Source organism: Ammospiza caudacuta, chromosome 13 (genome assembly GCF_027887145.1).
Source record: "Ammospiza caudacuta isolate bAmmCau1 chromosome 13, bAmmCau1.pri, whole genome shotgun sequence".
Taxonomy (NCBI): domain Eukaryota; kingdom Metazoa; phylum Chordata; class Aves; order Passeriformes; family Passerellidae; genus Ammospiza; species Ammospiza caudacuta.
The window spans coordinates 14672974-14696181 of record NC_080605.1 but is presented as its reverse complement, the minus strand read 5'-3'; the positions used below and the strand labels follow the sequence as shown (position 1 = coordinate 14696181).

Genomic DNA, 23208 nt, shown 5'->3' with positions numbered 1-23208 from the left:
AGTTTTAGAGGGGAGTGGGATACAAAAGGTTGACTTAGAGAGAACACCAATGGGGATAACTTGAGGGTGGGGCACTAGCCCCTGTTCCACTCACTCGATGCTCTAGCTGGAAGTTTCTAGAGAGAAGCTTGTGAGCGCCAAGTGACGGACAGGGCACCAGGGAGGGATTTGAGAAAGGGTACATTAGTCTCCAAGGCAACTGGGGAGGAGTTGGGATAACTGGCAGCACAAGGGAGGGAGGAGAGAACCAGGGCAGAACCATTACATAAAAAAGGGAAACGCAACAGTTCAACTTGTACAAACACAACGCAACAGAGTTGGGCATTGGCCCTGCAGAAAAGGCTCCATGGTATGGAAGTGGCATCTTCTGTTCCTACCTCTCTCTATCAAACATCAGATAAATCCACAGTGAGGTGCAGATTCTTGGCACAGCTGCTCACCACATCAGTCCCTTTTGCTGTCAGTCCTGCCCTTGCCAGTAATTCCTGTTTAGTCTGGACTCTCAGGTTCTCCCTAGGTGCAATATCTCCATGCTGGGTGTGGCACGGGCTCCACAGGGAGCTTGAAATTAGATGTCCTGATCGCCTTCAAAAGGCATCCTGTGAAGTGTGAGCTGGCCAGATGTGCTGGCACAAGAGGGAGAATCATTTGGGCAGGAGACGTTTAGACAGGCGCAAACAATCGGTCTGTGCCACAAGCTGAAGTGCTGCAGCCTGCACCAATGCCAGCACGCCCTGAGGCTCAGCCCTCACCCGCTGAGGAACACCGGGCACTCGATCCAAGTATTTCACTGGCACTTGAGGGGAATTTCAGTAGGTACAGCTGGGGACACTTACTAACATCTGCCGGTGTGTCTGTGTGGGTGCATGTGCAGAGTTCAATTTAAACACTTAATAGAAAATTGAGTGACTGTTACGGTTACAGCAGAGTCTGTCGAATCACTAGGTAAGTGTTAAATTAATCAGTGATTAAGTGATGCTAAATCCTTTTAGACATCAGCCTGTGGCCAGGGCCGGGACTGTGCCCCTCGGGCTGTGCTGGCCAAGGCGTCTCTGGCTAATGACGCTGCCGTTAATGAGGCGCGGTTAATGAGCGGGTGCCGCGTGTCTCCGCGCCGCGCGGGGGCGCTGTGCGGCGCGCCGGGGTCACGTGTGCGCGCCAGCCGGCTGGGGTCACGTGGCCGCCGGTGGCGGCGGCGGGGCCATGAACGCGGAGCGGGACCTGTCGCCGCTGACGCCCGGCGTGGTGCGGGCGCTCACCGACAAACTCTACGAGAAGAGGAAGGTGGCGGCCCTGGAGATAGAGAAGTGAGCGGCGGGAGGCTCCGGGAACCGGGAGGGCAGCGGGAATGAGGGCGGTGCCGGTGCGGGCGGCCCCGGTGCTGGGTCAGGGAGCCCGGCCCGATGATCCGGGAAGGGCGGGGAGAGGTGTTGCGGTGCTGGGGCTGCCTGCGGCCCCGGCGTGGCAGGAGCCGGCTCGTGATGCTTGGGCGGGTCCAGCCGTGCAGCGGGAGGCAGGAGGGAGCGGCCCGGTGCCCGGTGGGAGCGGGCATGGCGGGGATGGCGGGCACCCCGCGGTACCGGGGCTGCGGGCCTGGCACCCTGCGAGAAGGGGCTACGGTGACGCGGTGACCCTGTCGGGGACAGCGCCGTGGGCGGTGCTCGGGCAGCAGGGATCTCTCCCGGAGCTGCTCCCTGTCTGCACGCCCCATCCCACCGGGCACCGAAACTTATCCCGAGTGTGCCAGCTCCTGGTGCCCGTCAGGACCCGCTGGCTCCCGGTGCATCCCAGGAGCCCCTGACAGAAGGCTCAGTCTGGCCGTGGGTGCCCGGTGCGAGGTGAATACGTGAGTGGCATCCCCGTAGGATTTCCTTGGAAATGTACTGCTTGCTCTGTTGCGACACATGCAGAGTGCTGGTGCCTCTCCCCCGAGGGCTCACCCAGACTTGTCCCGTGCTGGATCCTGGCTAGAGTGATGGGAAGGGTTACTGTCACCCCTGGCCATCGGGTGTTGCCCTTGGTTCTTCCTGCACAGCTGCTGTTCCAGCAGATCTGGGCCTTCCTTTTGGATCATGCCAGGCCAAGGTCTGCGGGCACCTTGTGTTGTGTCCATGCCCGTGTGGTGTTGCTTGTACGCGTTCCTTGCCTGTCTTTTCACCCTTGCTGTCCTGGTCTGGGTGCCGTGCTTGGCCACAGCTTTCCCTGGGGAGGACTGTGTCCTCTCTGGGCACTGCCTGAGAGCTCAGCTCCTGCATGAGATCTGAAACATTGCCTCAGGGTGCAGCCCTGCACAGGGCTGGGGGCGATGGGCCGAACCGGTGGGTCAGTTTTGGGTGGGAGATGTGGCCATGGTGAGCCTGCAAGGCCAGCAGTCAGGCAGTTTGGTTATATGGGGATGGACTTGCTGTGCTGAGAGTTCAGTGGGGATGTGGTATGGGAACTGCCTGCCTTGAACACGGAGGGCGCTGTCTGAGAGGTCAGCAGAGAAAAATGGCACCTGGGACAAGGGGAGTGTGTGCTCTGGTTCAAATCCAACCATTCTGCCCTTTGGTGTATCTAGTTTTCTCTCATTTTCTCTCTTTGTTATAGGAATAATTTATTATGGGTGGATTGCAGTGTCCTCATAACTCCAGCCTCAGGAGTACTTGAGTAACTTCTTTGCTGCATTGTGAGGGGTGATACTCTGTGCCTTATCCAAGCAGCTCTGCTCCAGCTTACTCTGCCCCAGGATTAAGGGTTTATGCTGGCCTTGCACCAACCAAAGTCTGCTTTGGGGTCAGGCAGTTCATCTGATCAAGCTGGAAGTACAACTTGGGAAGAGCGTGAGGAGGAAAAAGGCAAGGGCCAACCTTTTCTACAGATTTCACAGGTTTAGTTCATCTAACACCCATCATAGAATGGCCCCAACAGCATCACTTCCGTGTCCATGGCACCAAGCCAGGAGGAACTTGCTGCCTCTTTACTCAGGAACCATCTCCTCCTCCTGATAATGCAGGAAGAGCTCCTGATGCTTGCAGGCTCCCATGCTGCACTTTTTGCCTCATTAATTGAATCTTGAGTCCTTTAAACTCATGAAGGAAGTCTGTAAACTTACTCCTGTTTAAACAAAGCTGCGTCTGTAAAATGTAGGTAGCAAAATGATCACCCCAGTGGTCTGTCATGCTCAAGCTCAGTGTATTTCTCTTCTTAGAGCAGGACTGGAAATGGAGCCATTATCCCTAAAGCAGTCTGTGAATGTGGATCAGGCTGTAACTGTTGGAGAACTTGGCTTTGGATTAGGGAGAGTGAGGGAGGGACTGCCTGGTATCCCCAGGGCAAAAGGGAGCAGCTGCTTTGCACAGAGTGAGATGAGAATAGAGCTGGTGTTTGTAATTTTGAGGAGGGAAAGTTCATAAACATCTTCTGTAATGGTTTTCCTAGATTATAAAGTGCGAGACTCACATAGTGCCAAAGAAACCCTCTGTGGAGTTAGGCAGTGAAAGCTTTCACACCTCTTTTGGCAGTTAAGGTAAAGATGATTATTTAGGCAAGTTTTCAAGGTGCCTAAATCTGCATTATGGATAGAAATGCAAGCAAAAAGGAGGAAAAGAGCACTGCATTGGCCGGGAATCGAACCCGGGCCTCCCGCGTGGCAGGCGAGAATTCTACCACTGAACCACCAATGCTACTGCTGCATGCACCCCTGCCTGCACCACAGCCTGCCCCACTGCCTGCACTACTGCCTGCACCACAGCCTGCCCCCATGCCTGCACCCCTGCCTGGCCAAGAGCTCTGCCAACAGCAAACTGAGGCTGAAGGGCTGGGTGGGCAAGCTGGGACTTGGGAGCTGTTCTGTAGGCAGGAGCAGGGATGTGGGTTTCTTCATCCACAGCTGATGTGTTAATTATTGCTGGATAATGAGCTGCAAGTTACTAGGGAGAAGCAGGTATTATATGTGGAAGCTGTGTTGGCTTTTTGTTAAATATTGGGCTGTTTAAGAATATATTGAAATATACTGTTAGTAGTAAAGTTAAATGTATGGGGCGTTAACTGAAGCACTGTATGGGTGGCAGGAAGGTTCAAAACCATGGCACTGTGTGTAGGCCCGGTGGGCAGCAATTCATTGCCAAGCCACCAGCTAGGTGCATGCTGAGGTCCCATCCTGTGCTATGCTGGGGGTAAATGACCCTGATAACCTGCCGTGTTGGAGAGGGTGTTTGAAGACCTGGTAACTTCTCTGCAAGCACACAGCTGCACTGGGTTGGCCCTTGAGAGCACAGCATGGGCTGAGAGTTTATGAACATGTTGGAGGCTGCAGGCTGGAGCTGCTGGTGGATGTGAGTGGAGAGGAGGGGAGAGCTCTGGTTTCACTTTTGGGTTCCTTAAGGATTCCCCATTTCAGTACTGCTTTTTCTGATGCTTGTTGTGAAAGTCCCTGAAAGTCCCTGTCTCCATCACCAAGCCCCTCAATGTTTGTGTCAGCCAGAACCTAAACCTCCCTGTGTGCCTCCCCGTCCTCTCCCCAGGCTGGTACGAGAGTTTGTGGCTCAGAACAACACATCCCAGATCAAGCACGTGATCCAGATCCTGTCCCAGGAGTTTGCGCTCTCCCAGCACCCCCACAGCCGGAAGGGAGGACTCATTGGCCTCGCTGCTTGCTCCATTGCCCTGGGCAAGGTAGGTATTGGTGGTATTTTTGGTTTGTGCAGGTTGTGGTGAGAGAACAGCAGCTCCTCTTGGGCCAGTGTGGTAGGAAGAGTCAGGCTGGTGGCCCTGCAGCTCCCTCCCTGCATTGCAGCCTACAACTGCCTTGAGTTGGAGTTTCCCCAGCACACCCAGCCATACACCCTCTGGGCCCAGGAGCACTTTCTGGCCTGGGTTACATCTTGGCAGCTGCCTAGGTGTGATTAAAGGGCATCTGTCCCTTTTCAGTTTCCAGCAGTAGGACTAGACTGAGCAGGTTGGGTGCTAGTTTGTGTTAAAAGAGCTGACAAGAGTTGCAGCCCTTCTATCTCCTGCTGTGCACTGCTGACGCTGGCCCACACAGAAATCCATCCCTGGCTCCCTCTGCCCTGAAGGCAGGAGATGAGGCAGATGCCCAGAAAACCTGATTGCTCTCACTGTACCTGAATAACAACATTCAGTAATAAAATTCAAAATTCATTAGTAAATCCTGCCCAGCATAGGTGCACCAAAGCCATCACAAGCCTGAGTATTTGCAGTTCCAGGGCAGAACCACCCCTTCCCCCTGTCTGTGGCATGGTCCTTAGCTAAGCGGTGTCCTGGTGCCCCCAGGACTCTGGGCTGTACCTGAAGGAGCTGATCGAGCCGGTGCTGACGTGTTTCAACGATGCTGACAGTCGCCTGCGGTACTACGCCTGCGAGGCTCTCTACAACATTGTCAAGGTGGCCAGGGGCTCTGTCCTCCCACACTTCAACGTGCTCTTTGATGGCCTCAGCAAGGTAAGAAGCTTCCTCTTAACCCCCAGGTGCTTTTTGAGGACTAGTCGTCATCATCTCCAAGTCAAACCAAGTCGTCCGAGGTTTTCTTTCCAAGCAAACTGGTTTACTTTGACCCAGACAGGTCTGAAGGACAGAATCATAGAATATTCTGAGTTAGAAGGGACCCACAAGGATCAGCAAAATGAGCAGTTTCTACACAGTAGCCACTGATACTGTGGGTATGAAGTTGACTGTAAGATACCTTGTTGTCTGTCCTCACCTCCAGGATGCATTCTCCTGCTCCTTGTTGAATGGTATTAGAAAATGAGCCTGAGAGAGCTGCTGCAGGCAAAGTGACTCTGCAGCACTTTGGTTTTGTTGGGTCTATAGTGTCAGAACTTTGTGTGTGTCTGCCTTTGCAGATTTTCATGGTAACTTGCATTTCTCTGTTCTTTGAGAGTGTGACTACTGGCCCATGAAAACCTGCATAGCTTGGGGAGGTGATGTGTGTTTGGTCTCCCCCTTAGGGGAGAAATCTCTCAGGAGAATGTTTTGGAGCCTAATAAGAAGTTGGAGATATAGGGACTTCGCCTGGGACCCACTGTTGCAATGTTTCTTTGTTTCTGTCTTTCACAGCTGGCTGCTGATCCTGACCCAAATGTCAAAAGTGGCTCCGAGCTCCTTGATCGGCTCCTCAAGGTATTTTTGCTCTCCAAGAGTCCTTGGTGCAAGCTGGTGCCATGTCCTAGCTGGGAACATGTCAGTCCCCAAGGCTGCAGCTGCTAAAGCCATCCCACCTCTGTCCTGTGGCTGCTGTAAAAACATTTTTTCTTTCACTGACTGCAGCCTCTTCAGTCAAGGCTCCGGTGGCCTTCTCAGGCACTGGGTGGAGAGGCTGGTGGGTTAATGCAGTGCCTTGTGTGCATTCAGCTCGTGGGAGCTGGTGGAAGCAAGGTTTTAGTCTGAGGGTTGCAGTGCTGTGCCAGGCAGCAGGAGATCTGTTCCTCTGAACTCTCTCCCTCGCCTGAGGGAGTCATGATGTGAGTGGAGCTTCTGTTACTACTTCAGGCCGTGGGCTTGGTTCCCGTTCCTGTTCTGCCTGCTGATGGGCTTTTACTGCCATAGACCTCCCAGTTCCTTTTCTGCTGCTGTTCAGAGGTGAGCAGCTTCCTGCCAGGCCCTGCCCTTGCTCCTTGTTATCACACCAGTCTGCTGCTGCAAACCTTCCTGTTGGGAGATCTGCTCCACTGCGCCAAGGCCAGGGACTCGCCGTGCAGCAAAATCTACCAAGCGTGTGGAAAGAGCTGTAAAGGGAAGTCAGGAGACTCTCCCACCCCATCCACGTGGCTGCATCAGAAGTGCTTGCTCATGTGTGCAGCACAGCACTGAGGCATGAATTAGAGAAGCTTCCCATCTTCCTGTTCAGCCAGGCTGGCACACAGCAGGCAGGAGCATCCCTGTGTGGGTCGTGCTCAGCATTAGTCTCTGCCTGAGGGGGATTGCCAGCTCATTGCCTGGATAAACTGCATGATTCCTTCTCCCCAGGTCTCCTGACTTGCAGACTCATGCTTGCCATCTTTTTCCTGTCACATGGCTTAAAAAGACTGGGCTAGGGTTGCTGCATGCTGCCAGTCATTCTAACACCCTCTGCTTGGGCTCTGCAGGATATTGTGACAGAGAGCAACCAGTTCGACCTGGTGGGCTTCATCCCACTGCTGCGGGAGAGGATTTACTCCAACAACCAGTACGCCCGCCAGTTCATCATATCCTGGGTAGGTGCACGGGGTGCTGTGTGTGCCACTCTGAACTCCATCAGCTTCCCATGTCCAGGGAAACTGCAGATATCCATGGCAATGTGTGAACTCAGGCTCCTGGATTTATTTGGGCTGGTTTTTAAGTCAGCAGTTTTTTTACCTGCTTCTTTAAAAGTCCTACTCCCTGTCACCTTGTTGTTGCAGTGGCAGGGACATGACACTTCTGCCAGCCTGTTCAGAGCATGGCACACCAAGTTACAAAGTACACTCCAAATGTTGCTTATATAAATGGACATACTGTGCTCTAGAGGTTACAGTTTCCCAAGGGATGGTGCTAGGCTGCTTTCCATCATGCGGAGGTGATGGAGGGATGTTGCTCTCCAGGAGGCAAGGGAACTCCACTTGCTTTCTCCTTTCTGTGCAAAGCAGGAGCTCTTGGTGCTTAGCTGAGGTCTGGGGAAATGTGTTCCCCTGTACTCCCCCTCTCAGTACTACTGTTGCCACCCCAGGTCTGCCTGTTGTGTCTTGGCAGTCATTCCTGATCCCTGCTTTGTTTAGCAGAGCTGTGATTGGAAATGCAGCACTGCTGCAGGCTGATTGCTTGCTTGCTGTGCTAGTTCAGCTGCTTCCCAGGATGGGCCACTCCACAGTGCCCTCTTTTCCTTCCCCCTATCCCACACAGCTCAGCTCTGAATTCCTCAGTATCCTGCCAGATTTGGGCTGGTGATGTTAGTCAGCATCTTGAAAACTCTTCTTTTGTATTCCTCTCTGATCTAGATCCTGGTCTTAGAGTCTGTGCCTGATATCAACCTCTTGGATTACCTTCCAGAAATCCTAGATGGACTCTTCCAGATCCTGGGAGACAACAGCAAGGATATACGGAAAATGTGAGTGTGGAGGCTGGCTGGTAGCAAGGACTGTGTCGTGTTTGCTGTTCATCCATCACTTTCTCTATTGATTTCCAGCTCTTGTGTGTAACTGCAGTGAAGCTCCATGTGTGTGGTGAGGGACAAATTGGCTTGGGCAGTGGATCAAATTGTCCTTGGCAAGGGTCTCCCCTGTCCCATGGTCGTGGAGGATGCCCTACTCTCTACTGGGGGTCAAACTGTTTTGGCTTGGTTGAGTTGTTGCCTTCCCAGCACCTGATTTCAGAGCCAGAGAGTCTCATGTGTGGTTCTGGGATGGGGATGAGCTCTCTGAAGAAACTTGCAGCATGAGAAACTTTCTTGGCAAGGCAGAGCTCCAGCCCAGCATCTCCTGGCTGGAGAAGAGAAGCAAGGATTGGGATCTTGCTCCACAGATACAGTGCTGGTCCCAAGACAGAGGCATTTTGAAGTGCAGGAATGTCTGTGTGTTCTCAGGGAAGTCAAAGGACTTGGCACTTTGTGCTAGGAGAGAGTGACTGGACTGGTTTTGCAAGGCATAAGTAAGTGGTGACACTGGCCTGGGTCTATCCTGCAAAGCCTTTCTGGATCCTCCCTGTATCTTTTTTTTTCCCAGCATCCACATGTCAAGGAACAAGCACTGAAAGCTTTGGGTACCATCTGCCCCACTGCTCCTCATCCCAGGCACCTCCATATCCACAGAACCTGGGTGGCTGTGGGGGGCTCTGTGCTGCCATCACCTCTGTCCTTGCACCTGTGTGCAGTCTCTGCTGTGGGGCAGGGTGAACTTGTCAGCTTCATCTTTCCTGCCCCTGCCTCTGTGCAAAGACACTTCTGCCATGCCACCAGCACCCCTCCATGTGCACCTGGAGAAGACAGTCTCCATAAGGTCTCCCTAATTGCTCTGAGGCCATCAAGTGCTAACCAGTTGCTCTGCCTCTCCACAGGTGTGAGGTGGCTCTTGGGGAATTCCTCAAGGAGATCAAGAAGAATCCCTCCAGTGTGAAGTTTGCAGAAATGGCCAATATCCTGGTGATCCACTGTCAGGCAGCAGGTGAGTGCACAGGACCAGGCAGTAGCACCAGCCTCCTGGTTTGTGGGGCTGACTGTAGGTTCAGGCCAGTTTTCCAGCAGGCTCTTCACCAGAGCTCACCTTTTTTTGCTCACCTTTTTTTGTCACTGTTCATGGAAATCCTGCTGAAAGGAGTGAACAGGCAGCTCTCCTGTAGCTGGCACAACTACTTTTGTATTGCAGATTCCCCAGCCAGAACACAGATCTGGCATCATCCAAAATGGAGATGCCTAAAAAATATTTGGCAGCTGTGGATATCCAGCACTTCTGGGAGGATCTCCTTTAGGTCTTACTGTAACTTCTGGTGGCACTTGGTGCATAGGTCAGAGTGATAAGGATGTGTGTGGGCTCTGTGCCAGTGCTGCACTGTAGCTCCCTTGGGTCTGCTCTGTAGGCAGAGAGTTACAGCTGCAGCTGGATGTGTTTCCTGAGAAGGATCTTCTTCCCAGGTTTTGCCCGTTGCAGTCTTTAAATGTTGCTGAATGGGAGTGGGTTTCCTTGGAGATAGAAAAGTATAGATAGATTGATTGCTCTTGATTAAACTAACTCCCAATGAATTTATACTGTTTAAGCTTAAAATCTGGCCTTGCATCTGCAGAGTGCCTTGGCAGTGGTGCCTCTTCCAGAATTTAGGGAGGTTGTTAAAACCCCACCTCTAGGAATGATGCTAGACCCAGAGACACAGCTGCAGTGAGTATGACTGAAGAAATATCTTTATGCATTGGGAAGCTTGACAGAATACTTGTAAATGAGGAAACTTGCATTATGGGTTGAACTGGGTTAACTGAAACCTAATGATTGTATTTCATCTCAAGCTCACTGGAAGTTCAGATCTCACTGATCTCTGGAACTGAACTGTCTCAGATGAGCTTCTCTCGGGATGGAGCAGAGGCAGCTCCTTGCTTGCAGGTTGTCCTTGGCCTGTGGAGCCCGTGCTGCCCTTTCCCTCACCTTTGCTTGTCTGGTGTGTTGCAGATGACGTGATCCAGCTGACGGCCATGTGCTGGATGCGGGAGTTCATCCAGCTGGCCGGCCGGGTGATGCTGCCGTACTCCTCAGGGATCCTGACGGCCGTCCTGCCGTGTCTGTCCTACGACGACCGCAAGAAGAGTATCCTTGTAGCTCAGAGCTGCTCCCCTTCCATTCCTGCTGCAGCAGCCCTCAGGGAAACGCCTGTTCCACTGCCTGCTTCCTGCCCTTGGGGTGCAGGTCCAGGAAAAGTTCTCCCACCAAGTGCTAACACCCACAGTGCCCTTTGGATGTGAGGGGGCTTGCAGTGGCTGGGCTGGGGCAGCTCTGATGGGGCTGCAGGGGCTTCTCCATGGCTGGCACCTGCCCATGTGTGGGACTGCATGTTCCTTACACTGCCTTCACTCAGACATCAAGGAGGTGGCAAATGTGTGCAACCAGAGCCTGATGAAGCTGGTTATCCCAGAGGATGATGAAATGGATGAGGCCAAGCCATCAATGACTATACCAGCAGAGCCCACCTCAGAGGAGTCCCTCTCCAGGCCAGAGGCAGTCACTGCTGGTGAGTCCCAGTTGGTCTGGGCCAGTAGAGGTGTAAGGAAGGTTGAGGGAATGTTCTCAAAAGAAGTTCTTGAGTTGGTTTGGTGTCCTGAAGCTGCTTAGAGTACATGGGACCTCTGTGCTTTATTTGGAAACATGTTGCATAGATGGTCCTCTGGTGAGACAGACACACTTGTTGAAGGCTCCTTGAGAGGGTCATTGGTCTGACCTGGAGCCCAGGTGGTGCTGCATTGCTGCATGCCCTGGTGAGCATCCCCATCCTTTCACCATGCTCCCCTTCAACTTAGTCATCAAGTTGACCTGAAAAAGATAATTTCTAGGTTGGGAGCAGGCATCATGACCCAGAGAAGTGTTCAGAGAGCTGTGTTAGTCCTGGGAGAGCATCAGCATGTTCATGGAGGAGGATGTGTGTGGTGGGGAAGGATAGAGAACAGAAAGGAGAAGAATTTTGGATCATTTCCAGATTCATGGTGCTCTCCAGACCATCTTGCATGTATTGTCCCAGTCCTAAAATTTCCAGAACATAAAAGGTGCAAGTTTGCAAATGGGATGGGAGACGTGAAGGAGGGTTCAAGTGAAAGAAACAAAGTGGTGCCCATGAATCAATGCTTGGGAACAGCAGTGGTGTTAGCCCTCCAACATCCCTTGGATGCTGTGATCTTGGCATAAACATTTCTTCTGTCACAACACATCTTTGTTGTCTAGGTGTGTGAAATATGTGTAAATGTTTAAATCACAAGGACTCATCTGAGTTCTTCTAAAGCTGTGCCTTCAGCCCAATGCTCTCCTGTAACACGCCCACCAGTGCTTTTGGAAAATCCTGCCGTGAGAGGGAGCAGGAGGATGGGATGAAGACTGGAGGATTTCCTGGTCCGACAGCAGCAGTGGAAGGCGGGGAGGCCGGGGGCTGCTTGGGGAGCTGCCTGGGCAGGGTGCAGTGGTAGTGGGGGCGTGGGCAGCAGTTGGGATGGCAGGAGCACGCTGCAGGCGCGGGGAGGTGCAGACAGGACAGCATTGGTGGTTCAGTGGTAGAATTCTCGCCTGCCACGCGGGAGGCCCGGGTTCGATTCCCGGCCAATGCAACTTGCTTTTTCCTTCTGGTTTTTATGTGTAACGTGGACCCAGGCATATCCAAATATCAGTCTGAATAAGCATCTTAGTCCTCAACAAAGGTTCAAAAGCTTTCATTACCTACCTCTGTACAGTTTTTTTTACTAGAAGAGATAAAGCAGAAAAATTTACTGCCGTAGCACAGCAGTATTGTATCTCTTGTATTAAAATCTATCACAGAAGACTTTTAAAAGATCAACAGAAAGCTTAATTGCTTTATTTTGAACCCCTCTGGTGTCAAATTGCACTTGAAGCAGTCAGGATCAGATAAAATTCTGATGCCTTTCTATGAGAAACTCAGCTCTGTTCCTTGGGTGTGCTGATGTGGTGATGTTGCTTGTGTGAGTAGAGGCTGTTGGCACAAGGGGGCACAAAGAGTCAAGTTCATCTTGTAATGCTTTGTCACTGTGCTTGTGAGACCCAGTTTTAGCATGGAGCAGAGGTTGGAAAGCTGTTTGAGTCACTTGGCTTTGGCCTGGAGTCAGGCTATGGCTGAGTGGAGATATCCTGAGTTGGATTCTAGCTTCTCTATGCATGTGGTATATTTAGGAATTGAAATCAAGAGTCAAAGGCAGCTCTGCAGTTCTGAGCTACTTCTTTGAGAATGGTTGGAACCATCAGCAGGATGTGTCTGGGTCTCTCTTACAGAGGAGGGGACTCAGTTTGGGGCAGTGGTCTGAAGCTGTGCCCATCTGTATTTTGCTGGGGAAGTGCAGTTCTGTACCAGCTTGTCTGGCATCAGAGAAGGGCTTGACAAAAAGAGTGAAATGCTCACTGCAGGCAGAAGGATTCCCTTGGGTCCCTGGACCCTCAGACAAGGACTGGTGATGTCTTTGCAGAAGGTCATGCAGCTCTCCAGCCTCTCAGTCCTGCTGTCTACCTTCTCCATCACCCCACTAGCTGTGTCTCCTCTTTTTCTGCCCCCAGGTTCTCTGGATGCATCTGGTGACTCCAGCAGCAGTGTCTTCACAGTAACCAGGTAGGGTCTGTTTGTTGCTTCAGAGGGGCTTGAGAAGAAGGGAAGGCTTCTTGGGGTACAGATAATGACTGACAGGGGCTGGGAGGCAGATGGGGTCTCTTGGGTTCCAGTAGGGTGGATGACTGGGGATGCTCTAGGAGCTGACTGCTTCTCTCTGATGTATTTGCACCAAAATGGCTTGTCTATATGATGAACTGAGGTGTTTCTTCCCTGAAGAGCCTGACCCTTTCCATGCTGCTGTCTTGGCAGCCTACCACAGCCCAGATCTGTGGGGCTGGACCTAGGGCTGAGCAGGTCTTGGCCTCCTGCCAGCCTTTTGTGGCATTTGTCAGCCCTGCCCAGCACGATCTCTCCTGCAAATACCTTTCTTCCCATCCAGCTATCCGAACCGGGGGACAAATCCATCTGTTCTAATAGCTTTCCTTTCCTCCTGCTGCCTGCAATTCCTTTACTCAGAGGCAGTGATTTCCAACACTTTAATTGTGCTGATGCTTATTTTTATTTGTTGTTGTGATCCCCAAAATAGGATTGCCTTGCTTTAGCTGCATCCTACCAGAGTGATGCCCATCACAATACATCCAGAGCAGTGCAAGTATCAGCGTTTCAAGTTGATGGTCTGTACTCTCTGTTCCTTTTTTGCATTTCTGCACAGCCCAGCTACTCCTTGGTCTTAATGATGCCCTTATTTTTTTTTTTTCTTTCTTGGAAGTGCAGGTCATTTCATTGGCACCTCAGTGTTGCTTTATGGTAGTTAAATTATTTTCCCTGACTTTTTTGTGGTTGGTGTGTCCTGACCCTGCTCAACTCTTGAAGTTTAGCAAGTGCAGAAGTGGATGTGCATAGGGCTGAAATGGGGAGCTAGGTGGGAAAACAAAAAGAAGAGGCATTGAGTCAGGAGGATAAGTGATAGCCATGGCTCTGTGCTGAAGATCTTGTACATGAGGGAGAGAAGGAGTGAAAACTGAAGAGGGTCAGAAGCAGGGAGAGCTGGGATGACTTGTCCCAGTGTCACTGAGAGCCGGAAGGAAAACAGCTGCTCGAGCTGAAATGTTCTGTCAGCAACTCAGCCACCAGGGAAAACCATCTGGGACAGAAGACAAGACCCTCCATATCTTTAAGAGACCTGGCTTTGCAGAGGGACTTTCCTGAGCCCTCCTTTGCCCTTTTCAACAGGAGACTCCAGGCTTCACCATGGGGTTTACCTGCCCTGTGTGGCCTCTCTGCGGGTCCGGTGTTGGCACCTGAATAATTTTCATTGCTGCATCGGTTGTGGGGGACTGACAGGGGATTGAGGGAGGGCTGTACACGGCTGACAGGAGCCCTGGACATCTGCCTGGTGCTCCATGCATTGCTCAGGCTGTGTGGCTTGGCTGGAGCTGGAGGAAGGCGGGAGCTGGCACCCGTGGCCCTCAGCAGCCATAACTCACACCGGGGAGCGGCAGCTGCCGCACGCTGAATGCCCACTGGGTGTCAAGGCAGGACTGCAGGACACCGCTGTGTTGCTGGGAAAAGCTGGAAAGCCTGCAAACAGAGGAAGTTGCAGCTGCCTTTTAAGATGAAGTCACTCTGCTTCTGTTTTTGTTCTTTTCCCCCCCTCCCCCAGCGATCCAGTGAGGGAGCATGGTCGGGCGCCAGGCATGCAGCTCTCACGCCCCCTTCCCCTGCCCTCCCCAGCTGGCTGCAGGGGGACAGTGCTGCTGCAGCAGGGGAGGGAGGACCTTGGTCAGTGGGGGCAGAGGAGATCATGGCCTGGTGTCTGCAGAGGGCCATGTTCTGGGAAGATGGCATCCAGGAAGATGACAAGGCCTGACTGCTCAACACATGGATGCTGGGCACGTTCCTGTGGCCACAAACTGACACACGCAATCCCCTTGCTCCTAAATTGTGTTTAAAAATTCTTCCCAAGTATTTGCCAGCTTTACTTGGGGGAGTTTCCTGGTGGCATCCACTAGGAGATGGAGACTGTGTCTATGCCAAGACAGAATCTGGGGCTGCTGGGAGAGCCTGGCTGTGCAGGGCTGGAGGAGTTTTGGGGTTCCCCATCCAGATGGAGGCCCCACTTCTAGCTTCTGCAAAAAGTGTCACTGGAAGTGGACCAGAACCATGTTTCAAAGGCACTGGGTCCCTCTCATGGCCTGGCTGAGCATGCTGCTGCTGTGTTAGCTGGTGTGAGGCTGGATCAGGAAGGGGAGGTGGAAGCATGGCTGCTGGAGCAGAGCCCGGGCTTCCTTCCGTTGGTCTGAGCTGCCACAGGAGAAGATCCAGATGTCTGTCCTGCGTCAGTGGGCCAAAACAGCTGGAAAGTGCTTTTTAGGCTCTTGTAACTGCATTGGTGTTTCAAAACAAAACCTGGACAGTTTGAGACAAATTCCTGATGGTGCTACTGGGCAGAGGGTTGGGCACAGCTGGAAGCTGTCAGTGTTAGGCTGTCTGCATGATGGGACAAGGTTGATGGGATCACAGTCCCTCACCAAACTAGATAAGGGACATGAATCTCCAAGAAGAGCCTTTGTGATACTTCTTGCCTTAGGTGGTGGTCAGCAGCACATGGACATGTAAAGTTGTGTGTTGCTCTGCAGAAGGGGCAGGTGGCTGCCACGTGGCTGAACTGCCCAAGCCTACAATTAAAGCAGGCTTTTAAATGTGGTAGTTAGTGCTTCCTACAAAGCTAAAATAGCTGCTGCTTCTCTCATGCTGGAAGTTGCTACACCCCCATGCCCAGAGCCTGATGCACCTTGAAGGTGCATCTGGGGAGCTCATAGAGGTGGGAATACTTTGGTGGAGGATAGGAATGGTGTTGGGTGCTCTGCAGCACCCAGGGAATGGTTGGCTGAAAACAGCATGGTGGCTTGCTGTGAGCTAAGGCACCAAGCCTGCCTTGGAATCCATTCTCCAGCACCTTGTTTTGCACAGCTTTTAGGTCCAGAGTGGCTCTTTCTGACCCTTCTCTCCAGCCTGGAGTGAGGAGATGGCTTCCCTTTGCTGGTCCCACTTCATGCTTGGATGGGTTAGCTGGAGGGGAGCTCCAGGCACGCTGCCCCAGCGCTTGTCACAGTGATCTCCAGCTTGTTGGACTGGATGCCTCTGCCTAGACCTTGGCCTCATCGCTTCCCTGGGAGATCTTGGAAACTGCAGTAAGCAGAAGGAAGCCAAGAGCACTGAAATGAGAGCAGTGAAGGACAAGAAAGTGACAGCTTGTGGGACCAATAGCAGAGAGATGCTATTTATCTCCTGGCCACTGGCTCGAGCTCGTTGAGCAGCACAGCTGCCAGCCTGTATGAGAGCTGCCCTTGTGACTTGGACCACAGTGAAAGAACCTGGATATTTCCACCCTTGGCAAGGCCATTTTGCTGGGCTTGCCTAAAGGGTAGATCCTGGCCTGGACCTTAACCTTGTCTGAAAATGGGGTCAGGAAAGCAGCTGGACCAGGCAGGAGGCCAGGAGAAAGAAGACAGGTCAGACATTGGCAGAGAAAAGGTGACTGCTTAGGAGAGAGAGAAGGCAGAAGCCCTTGAAGAAAGGGGAGAAGTGAGAAAATGAATTGATAAAGGACATGGAGTGAAAAACATTGCTGTGGGTTGAATGTAGTGGGAAAGTAAGCTCAGTCCCCGTGATGAAGGTGCTTTCTGAAATGGGGGATGTGCTGTGGGATGGGTCTTCTGCCCTGCCACTGAGCTTGAGCAAAGACTCCCAGTGTTCAGAGGTGAGAGCCAGCCCCCATCATTGCTCAGTTTGCCCTGAAAGCTGTTCTCACTGTCACAGGCGAGCAGCGGGGGCGGTGCCAGGGCCAGGCTCATCCTCGGCAGGAGAATCTGGGGTAGTGGGTTACATGGAAGTGATTGCATCTGACATCTGCCCTGCCGCAGATGCCGGCGCTGGGAGCGGCATGGCAGGCCCAGGGGATCACATGGATGCAATGCCATCACTGCTGCTCCCTCTGCCTGGGGATTAGGGAGAGCCAGGCTGAGCTGCCAGCCCTGCTCTGGAGCTGCAGCAGCGCTCAGCTGCTGCCATAACCTCTGCAAAGGGGGGTAGCCCGTGACAGTCTGGTGCTGCTCTATCCCAGAGGATTGGTGAGAGGTTTTTAGCCCAATTTCCCATGTTCATCAGACCTCTCTCTCCTTTCACGGTGATGCCTGGGTTTTGTGCTGAGTAAAGGAGCTGCTTGTCCACCAGCAACCGCCCTAAAAGGTTTATCTGAGCAGCTGTGGACAGAGGGTAGCTGGTGAGGAGCTTTTCCCAGCTGGAATCCCTCCTAGTGGGAGCTGAGCCCAGCAGAGCCGCAGGGCAGTGGTGCACAGTGTGGCTGGGGGTGCCTGGCTCCAGGTCAGCCCGGTGCTCCCAACCACCTCTGGGGTCCGCTCAGGTGGGTTTTGCCTTGAGCCACCCAGGCTCTACCCAGGTACTGCAGTGATGGAAAAGGGGTTTTCATGAGTGATTTTGGCACAAACCAGATTGGAAATTGCTCATAGAAGCAAGATTCTACAGTGCTGTTAGAAGTCCAGCATCAGCAGACAGCAGTGCTGTGGCAACCCATGGCCCCCTGCATTCTGCCCACTTATCTCACAGCAGCGTGGAGCTGGTGGGATGGGACAGCATCAAGGCCACTTCCAAACTGCCTAGCTTCAGGCACGAATTCTCTGTGCTGTCCTTTTGGCCTCTTGCTTCTGAAAACATGCATTACTCTGAGGTGTTTTTTTCCCCATCCTGTGCAGGCAATGTGTATATTTGGTGTGGAGGTGTTACTGGGTCAAGGTTTCATTCTCCTCTTCCATCTGAAGCCCTGTACTGGGAGCATTGCAGGCTATGCAGCTGCCATGGGAGATGATTTTGTAGGAAAACCAAATACAGTGTTCATTCAGGCTGGCTGAAGTGAACTGGGATGCTGTTCCCTTGGACATCTCTCCCAAACTCCTCATGCTCTGGGTCCCTCCTTCCCCTCAGTTCCGTGTGTCTGAGCATTTCGCCCTCAGCTGTTGTTTTCAACATCAAAGGGAAATGCAATTTGCAGCCCCCAGCATCTGTTACGTGAGGCAGATCAAGCAGTCAGATCCCCCAGGGCTCTGAGGGGCTGCAGCCTCCTCGTCTCGCCCTTACAACGTGTGTCCTGGGCAAGATCAAATCCTATTAAGCCACAGCTCTACTTGCAAATTATACCGTGAGAAATCTGCCCCTTAGGATTTCTTATCAAACAAGATGCATGGCAGCTCTGTGCAGGCTGGAAAAATCAGCAAGAGCCTGGTCCAGCCTTGAATAATTCAGTACTTTGGGTACAGGGGCTGTGACATGGCTCTTGAGTGCAGCCTCCCCTTGGTGGTCTTCTCCAACCATCTTGATTCTAACCATTATCTCTCCTTAAATGAGTCTCTTGTGGCAGGTGCTTCTCATATTCTTGCTGTCAAGGAGGTGGGAAACCATCAGGTAGATTTCAGGATCACAGTCAGCACATAAAAATGCTGTATCATAACAATTTATGTGTTGGGATCACCTGTCCCAATGCAAGTCCCAGCTATTAGGGAGAAAAACTGGAGGACCAAGAGCTAAGAGTCTACAGCAGCTGTCCATTTCTAACAGAGGCAATGCAATGGTGAACTAAGCAAGTTAATTCCTTTCATACCTTGTTTATGATGAAGGGTTATCCTGATCTTTTGGGAAGCAAGATGAAGGTGTCAAGGCAGAGTTGTAGCAGAGAGCTGCATCCCAAACTCACTGTTGGATGGGGCAGTGAGATCTGCAGTTCTCAGCACAAATCCATTGGGATCCTTGGAACCTGGATGCCTTCATCAGGTTGGAGTTGAATACACATGGGTTAATGTTCTCTGAAAGTGTTAAAGCTGGTCAGCCTTGAGGTGGATTCTGAGTGTATTTTATGGATCTCCAATCTTTGAATCCCAAATCTGGCTGCTGCACTATGGACCAGTTTCTCACACAGCCATGATACTGTTTTCATTTAGAGTGGTGCCTTCCCACATGTAGGTACCAGCTGCTTTGGGAAAAGTGGTCACACTCAAAGCACTGGAGATTTCTGTTGCTTCCAAAGCCTTATAAGAAAGGAGAGTGACTATTTACATAGGTAGATAGGACAAGGGGGAACAATTTTGAACTAGGAGAGATTTAGGTTAAATGTTAGGAAGAAACTCTTTATTCACAAAATGGTGAGGCACTGGCATGGTTTTCACAGAGAAGTTGTGGATGGCCCACTTCTGGAAATGTTCAGGGCCTGGCTGGACTAGCAACCTGATCTAGTGAGGGTTTGAGCTGAGGTGTTTGATGCAGCCTCTGGAATGTTGTAGACTTCCCCACCATGGGAGGAATGAGTTGGATGTCACGCTGAACCAGCCTCTTTTCTTTCCACGCAGCTGTGAGAGGGTACAGGTGACCCTGAACCTGGATGGGATAGTTCAGGTGCTGGACTACCACCTTAGTGATACATCCATTGGCATGATGACCAGAATTGCAGTCCTGAAATGGCTTTACCACTTGTACATCAAGACTCCTCGGAAGGTAAGTTGGGGGCTCAGCATTCAACTGGGTTTGTCAGCTCCCAGCCTGTTCCATTGCCTTGACAGCAGTGCAAATTGTCATTGTCTTGGTAGTTTTGCAAATGTGTGTCCACTTGCCTTTTCTGAGAAGGCTTTGGCTGCCAGATACCCCATAGCTTGAGGCAGAAGAGCTCTCCAGCTCAGATGGAAAGTGCTGGTGAAGCTCTTGGCAGCCTCCCTCAGGGCAGGTGTCCTGTGGCTGGGCATGACCAGGCCTGTAGGACTGATGCCACCCATCCTTGTGCTTGCAGATGTTCCGACACACCGACAGCCTCTTCCCCATCTTGCTGCGGACCCTCTCAGATGAGTCAGATGAGGTAGGTGCTGCAAAAATCCTGGAAACTTACTGTCTCCACATCTAGCTGGGATTTGGGTTTTCTGGTGGGACTGAGGTATTTTGTGAGGCTTGGTGAGTGTTGGCACTGAGGGGTTTTACCCTGTTGGCCAAACTGAAGAAGACCCAATGCAGAGCCTGCAGGTACTTGCCCAGCTGAAAACCCTGCTCTCTTGGGGGTTCTCTGATGTATAAACATTGTTCTCCATCTCTGAGAGTTGGTCCTTGAAAGGGGCATCACCCATGGGACTGGGGTCATGGTAAGAACCTTGTTGAGTGGGAGTTCTGGTGCTTTCCAACAACTCTGTAAAGATGCAAGGGGGATTGTGTCCAAGCTGGCAGTGCCAAATCCATATTCATGAGGCATTTAAGCAGCACCCACTGCTTGGACAGCAACAGCAGCATTGCCTGGCAGGGCTGCAGTAGATGTGCAGTGGCATCAAGTTGGATAGGAACCACGCAGCTTGGAAGTGAGCAAGGATAATCAGGCAGCAACCTGAGCCAGCTTGCTCTGCTGTTGAGCTCTTCATCTCCCACCTCCCAAGGTGCTGCACCATTTTCCTGCTTCCTTGTCTTGCTTCTTCACCCCTCTTCTCTGGTTCCAGTCATCTCAGTTTTGGTGGTGTTGTTGTCTTATCCCCCTGTAAGTTGCTTCCTGGAGCATTTCAGGGCTTGGGTGGGAGGCCAGCAGCATGGCCCACAGCTGGCCCGGGCACTGGTGGAGCCTCCACCATCAGCTGGATCCTCTTGCCCAGAACTACAAATGATCCTGGCTGGTTTCTCATCCCAGACCTTCCTCATGGAAGAAAAATCACACGCTGTTCTGTGCATTACATGCTCAGAGCACCAAACCCCAATCCTGCAATAAATCCCATGTGTGAGGGGTCATTAAGACAGGAGGGAAGGGAATGAGCAAGCAAGGGAATGACTTGCAAAGGCAAGCAACTGCCTGGCCATTTTCCATCCCCTGCTGCTTACAATGCAGACCTTTCCAAAAGAGTCCCCGAGCACACATCTGCCTTTGCAACGCTCTAGAAAGCCTGCATCTTGCAGATAGTCTCTCCAGCTTGGCAGGAGATCTCTGTGAGTCATGTTGCAATTACACTGCTTATTAATATTTGAAAAAAACAGTGAAGAAAGGACCCTGGTGGTGCATTTCCTCCATGTGACATAACTGGGAATGGCTCAAAAGTAATTTTAAGCTGATTTATTTAATCCTGGCTTCTATTTATTTAAATGTTTGGAGGTGGCTTTTTTTTTTCTGTAAGGAAATCCATAGACGAGTCAATCCATTAAACACCACCACTCAGCTGGCTGTCAACCAGATTTGCTGCTTTCTGCAGAGGAAATAGAAATGACTGAAATAGTAGGGAAGTTTTGAGCTGGACATTTTTGGGAGTGATGAGGACACTCTGAGCTAACTGACCTGCTATGTCAGTGCCTGTTAGAAAAGGGGATGTGGGGTGCTTGATTAGGCAGTGCAGTATTTGTGTGCACAGTCATACTGTCCCATGTCACCTGCAGGCTGTGACCCCTCCCCAGAAGCTGCTGGATAACAGCCTGGGGATCACCTGGTTAGCATGGGGACCTAAACATCAGCTCTGATGAGGAAGCATCTCCCTCCTCTTTTCAGAGAAGGCTGTGCACATTGTGTGGTGTAGCATGAGGTGTACACACATCCTCAGAGGGTTTTTGTGCTTTGTCCTGTGATGCTGCCCTCCCCAGCAGCAGTGCCAGTATCATCTTTATTCCCAACAAGGTTGAACATCCTTCTGTAGTGCCTAGAGTTCTCCTGGCTCCTATACACAGTTTGGAGGCTACCTGTCATTCTGCTGATGTGCCCTGGAGCAGTTGTTTGTCACCAGCTCATCACCAAAGGACAATCTGGCTTCAGAGGGTCAGTGCTAGTCTGTGCATCAAACTGAAAGACTGTACTCAGGCACCTTATTTTTATGGTCTTCTCTTGCTGAGCTGCTCTCAGTCTCTCTCTGCATTGCCATAAATAATCAAGCTCAAAGCAAAGGAAGACTCATGCTGGATGGAGCCAGATCCATGCCCCTTAAGTTCTCACCCCTGTTTTTGTCATTCAAGTAGCACAGGGTGTTGCACCACCTCCACTGTGCTGAACAGAGGCCAGTAACTCATGATGCATCTGCAGTGTCCTGAGTCATCTCTGCCATCTCTCCTATTCCCCTTCCTACCCAATTCTCCTGTGCCAGTAAAGAAATGGTCAAGAGACCTCGTTAAGATTCACAAAGGCAGCACAGAGAAGTTGGAGCAGAGCTGAAGCAGGCAGTTCCCTTTGATATGTAGACAAGTCAGGATCCAGGATTCCTCTCTGTCAGATGCTGTGCTGCTGCACTGCGTCACCTCATGCTGCTTCCTGTGCTTTCCTGACAGGGAGATGTTCTGTCCTGCCTTTGAGACCTGGTTTTGAAGGCAATCTATGAAAGCCCTGCTTAAAATTTGATGTGCTTGAAAACTTCCTTACAAGACGTAACTGAATCCTGCTGGGAGTGGGTTTTTCTGCACTATCTGCTTGCTGCCCTGGTTGAAAAACTGATGTTAGGAAGGATGAAAAGTTAGGAGATGCTGTTTGGGAGCAGTGAGTGGGACCTTTCCACCTGCAGGCTTAAGGCACCACTGCTGAAAAGAAGACACGTTCTTCAAATTGCCTCCTTCTGCAAGTTCATGGTGCAAAGGCAGCTTTGGATGTAGTCTCTCAGTTCCCTGGATTCTGAATGGATCCAGGCACTGAGCTGGAGTGAACACAACAGGAGCTGAGGCATCTCTGAGAAAACTGCAAAGCAGTGACGCTACTTGGTTTCTTTCTTGGCTTTGTTTTCCTTTTTCCGGCTCCAGAATGGAATGGTTTCTTTATGGCTGAATGTGTTCCTGTTTGCTTATCTGCTCCCCTCCATCTTGTTGGGGGTTGAAAGTTGTGCTGGGACTTTTGTCTGAGTCATGCAGGAATGACGCATGAGGTGGAGCTGGTGTCTGATGTGAAGCAGGATAGACTCTGGCTTCCTCAACTCTGCTAACATGAAAACCTGCCCAGTGGCTGGGCCAGGCTTCCTTCAGAAGTCTCCTCAAGAGTTGGTGACCTTCTCTAGAGAGTGAACTAAGCCCTTGACTGCCACTGACTTTGGAGGGCAGGTTTAGATGCGTTACTAAGAAGAAATTCTTCCGCGTGAAGATGGTGAGACCCTGGCACGGGTTGCTGAGAGAATCTGTGGCTGCCCCATCCATTAAAGTGTTCAGGTTGGATGGGGCTCTGAGCAGCCTTTTGTAGCAGAAGTTGTCCCTGCCAGTGGCAGGGGGGTTGGAACGAGATGGTCTTTAAAGGTCTCTTCAAACCCAAACCATTGTGTGATTCTGTGATGTACTTGGACCTCTCCATGACCCTCAAGCCAACTTCCCACAAGAAGCTGAAACATTCTGCCCTCTCTTGGGTTTCCACTATTAAGCTAGAAGAGAAGAAAACCCTGGGATGGTGGTGTACTGATAGTCATCTCTTTCCTTTGCATTTCCTGCTGCTGTGTCTCACTGCTGCACTGCAGGGTTTCAAAGCCAGGTCTGTGC

At 51.6% G+C, this 23208-nt stretch overlaps 1 protein-coding gene and 2 non-coding genes across 3 annotated transcripts in view; 2 read left to right on the top strand and 1 right to left on the bottom strand.

The window, feature by feature from the left end:
- Window positions 1–1182: 1182 nt before the first annotated feature.
- VAC14 (VAC14 component of PIKFYVE complex) overlaps window positions 1183–23208 on the top strand; it is a 58437-nt gene continuing 36411 nt past the window's right edge. The window contains exons 1-12 of the mRNA XM_058813548.1: window positions 1183–1307; window positions 4506–4656; window positions 5275–5442; window positions 6058–6120; window positions 7086–7193; window positions 7953–8062; window positions 9007–9113; window positions 10107–10241; window positions 10510–10662; window positions 12699–12750; window positions 19110–19254; window positions 19544–19609. Of these exons, the coding sequence (XP_058669531.1) occupies window positions 1204–1307; window positions 4506–4656; window positions 5275–5442; window positions 6058–6120; window positions 7086–7193; window positions 7953–8062; window positions 9007–9113; window positions 10107–10241; window positions 10510–10662; window positions 12699–12750; window positions 19110–19254; window positions 19544–19609 (1362 nt within the window). The 5' untranslated portion in view covers window positions 1183–1203. The remainder of the gene's footprint in view (window positions 1308–4505; window positions 4657–5274; window positions 5443–6057; window positions 6121–7085; window positions 7194–7952; window positions 8063–9006; window positions 9114–10106; window positions 10242–10509; window positions 10663–12698; window positions 12751–19109; window positions 19255–19543; window positions 19610–23208) is intronic.
- Window positions 3595–3665, bottom strand: TRNAG-GCC (transfer RNA glycine (anticodon GCC)). The gene has a single exon. It is a non-coding gene; the product is annotated as a tRNA-Gly (tRNA).
- Window positions 11673–11743, top strand: TRNAG-GCC (transfer RNA glycine (anticodon GCC)). Its single transcript has one exon. It is a non-coding gene; the product is annotated as a tRNA-Gly (tRNA).